Genomic DNA, 2,570 nt, shown 5'->3' on the forward strand with positions numbered 1-2,570 from the left:
CTAGCCAGCTAGCTAGCTAGCTAGCTAGCTAGCGACTCAGAGGTAGAGGGAAGAAGAGAAAACTATGCCCCGACGGAGCTGGCGAATGGCAGCCACGCACTTGGCCTCGAGGTCGGGATTGCCTATGGCCTTTGCTGCGCAGGCGAGCTGCCGCAGCAGCTCCTCGAGGCGGCGCATGCAGCGAATAATAGTGCCTTCGTAGAGGCTGCTGCTGCTGCTGAGAGCAGCAAAGGAGCGGCCGTTGGCCCAGCCGAAGGTGAGGCTGACGAGGGCGTGTTTGAAGTTGTTCACGTAGGCCTCCACGGCCTCGGCCTCGCGCTCCTGCTGCTGCTGCTGCTGCTGCTCCTGCTGCTGCTCCGACCGCAGCACGAAGCCGCCCTGCTGCTGCTGCTGCTGCGGATCCGAAGCAGCAAAGGATCCCCACACGTACCCGCACTCCACAAACACACGCGCTATCGAACGCGCTACCTCACGCACTTTCTGCACGCCTGCAGCAGCAACAGCAGCAGCAGCAGCAGCAGCAGCAGCAGCACGGCAGCAGCGAAGAGAGTCGGAAAGGCTGAAGAGCCACTAGGAAGCAAAACAGAGAATCTACGTCAACAGCAAAACCTCAACAGACACCAGAAACATGGCAGCAAACAACAAAGACCAAGACTCAAGAGCAAGCAACCGCCGCACTGTCACAGCTGCCGCTGCTGCTGCTGCTGCTGCTGCTGCTGCTGCTGCTGCTGCTGCTGGGGAGGCGTTACCTGCCAGGAGCCTGGGCTCTGTGGGCTCGGGCTCGTCGTGCTTCTCGTGGCAGACGAGGCAGCTGAGGACTGCGCAGAGCTCTTCAGGAGTCAAATCTTTGAGAGCATTTGAAAACAAAAGTTCAGAAGCAAGAAGTTCATCTGCTGTGGACACTTCGCAGGCCACGCGCCCCTTCAAAGTCACCACGTCTTCGCCCTCCAGAAAGCCCAGCCGGTGCAGCACGCGCCGCATGCTCCGCAGCGAGTCCTGCAGCAGCAGCAGCAGCAGCGCAGCAGCAGTGCAGCAGCAGCAGCAGCAGCGCAGCAGCAGCAGCAGCACGGCGGCAGCAGCACAGCAGCAGAGGGGAATGGAACTGGAAAAGGGGGAGAAACAGCAGCAGGTGAAAGGCAGGCAAAACTTGAGTGCGGATCTGTTATGGCCTAAAAGCTCCATTTGATGGAAAGAAAGTTTGAATTTTAATTTAAAATTTAAATTCTGAATTCTTTTATTTATTTTAAATTCATTTAAACGACTCTAGCGCCACACGGCATTCATCCAGTGCCGCTTTCCTGCTGCACTATGGCTGCCGATTTCAAAAGCTGAATTACTCAATTCTTGAATTTAAATGCTGAATTTAAATTCATTTCTTGAATGCTTTCAAACTAAAAAACCAAATTAATTAATTCTTGAATTTAAATGTTGAATTTAAGTGCCGGATTTAATGAATATCTTCAACGCCTTCAAACTGAAATATTGCATTTCTTAACTCTTGAGTCTAAATGACTAAACTGAATGCTTTCACATTCAAAAGCTGAATTACTTAATTCTGAACTTGGATAAATATTGCAAAAGCCTTGGAACTGGAGAGCTGAATTAATTGGATCCTGAATTAAGCAATTTTATTGAACATCTTCGGGATGGAAATCCGAATTATTTGAACTCCTAAAGACTTAAAAGCTGCAAAATTTGCTGCTGCACTGAAATCGTGAATAAATTCAATTCTTTGAATCTGAAAAACTGAATATTTCTGAATATTTAAAACCTCTTGGGACTGGAAAGCTGAATTATTTGGGTCTCGAGTCTGCATTGGATTCCTTAAGACTTAAAAGCTGCACAATTTGTCCTTTTCGCTTAAATAAAGAATATATTTAACTTTTTGCAGAATGATTCTTCAATTGTGGTGGAAAACTGAATAAATATTGAACTTCATGAAACTTAAAAGCTGCATAAAATGCCTGTTATGTGAAATTGTGAGCAAAAACTGAATCTCTTGGGACTTAAAAGCCTTCTAATTCGCCTTTTGCGTGAACTTGTGAGTGAAACTTGAATTCCTTGAGGCTTTAAACCTGTTTAATATGTTTTCTGCGTGAAATTGAGAATAAAACTTGAATTTCTCGAGACTTAAAAGCCTTCTAATTCACCTTTTGAGTGAAGTTACGAATAAACCTCGAACTTCCTAGACCTAAACGCTGTTTAATCTGTCTTTTGCGTGAAATTGAGGACAAACCTTGAACACTTTGGACTTAAAAGCTGCTAAATTTGTTATTTTCTCGGACTTCTTGAGACCTAAAGGCTGTTTAATCTGTCTTTTGCGTGAAATTGAGAACAAAACTTGAACACTTTGGACTTAAAAGCTGTTAAATTTCTTATTTTCGCGACAAGTCGAAGGACTTTTACCTTAATGGCGGTCTTTTTCTGCATTTCGAGCTCCGCCTGAATCTCCCGCAGTCTTGTCTGCATTTGCATGCGTTTGTGCTGCGCTGCGTAGTAAAGGGCGCAAAGCGGATGGCCATTGAAAGGGTTTTCTTTAAGAGCTGCTTCAGAAGCTGCCATCCGGCTCA

At 46.5% G+C, this 2,570-nt stretch overlaps 1 protein-coding gene across 1 annotated transcript; it reads right to left on the reverse strand.

Annotated features, from left to right (window-relative positions):
- Positions 1-36: 36 nt before the first annotated feature.
- On the reverse strand, positions 37-1,182 carry ENH_00033190 (Superkiller viralicidic activity 2-like 2, related; the record flags this gene model as incomplete). The annotated part of the gene is made up of 2 exons (XM_013580257.1): positions 37-480; positions 610-1,182. 2 exons carry the CDS (start codon positions 1,180-1,182, stop codon positions 37-39), a joined length of 1,017 nt encoding a protein of 338 aa, XP_013435711.1.
- Positions 1,183-2,570: the final 1,388 nt, after the last annotated feature.

This window comes from Eimeria necatrix, genomic scaffold (genome assembly GCF_000499385.1).
Source record: "Eimeria necatrix Houghton genomic scaffold, Enh_scaff2420, whole genome shotgun sequence".
NCBI classification, from domain to species: domain Eukaryota; phylum Apicomplexa; class Conoidasida; order Eucoccidiorida; family Eimeriidae; genus Eimeria; species Eimeria necatrix.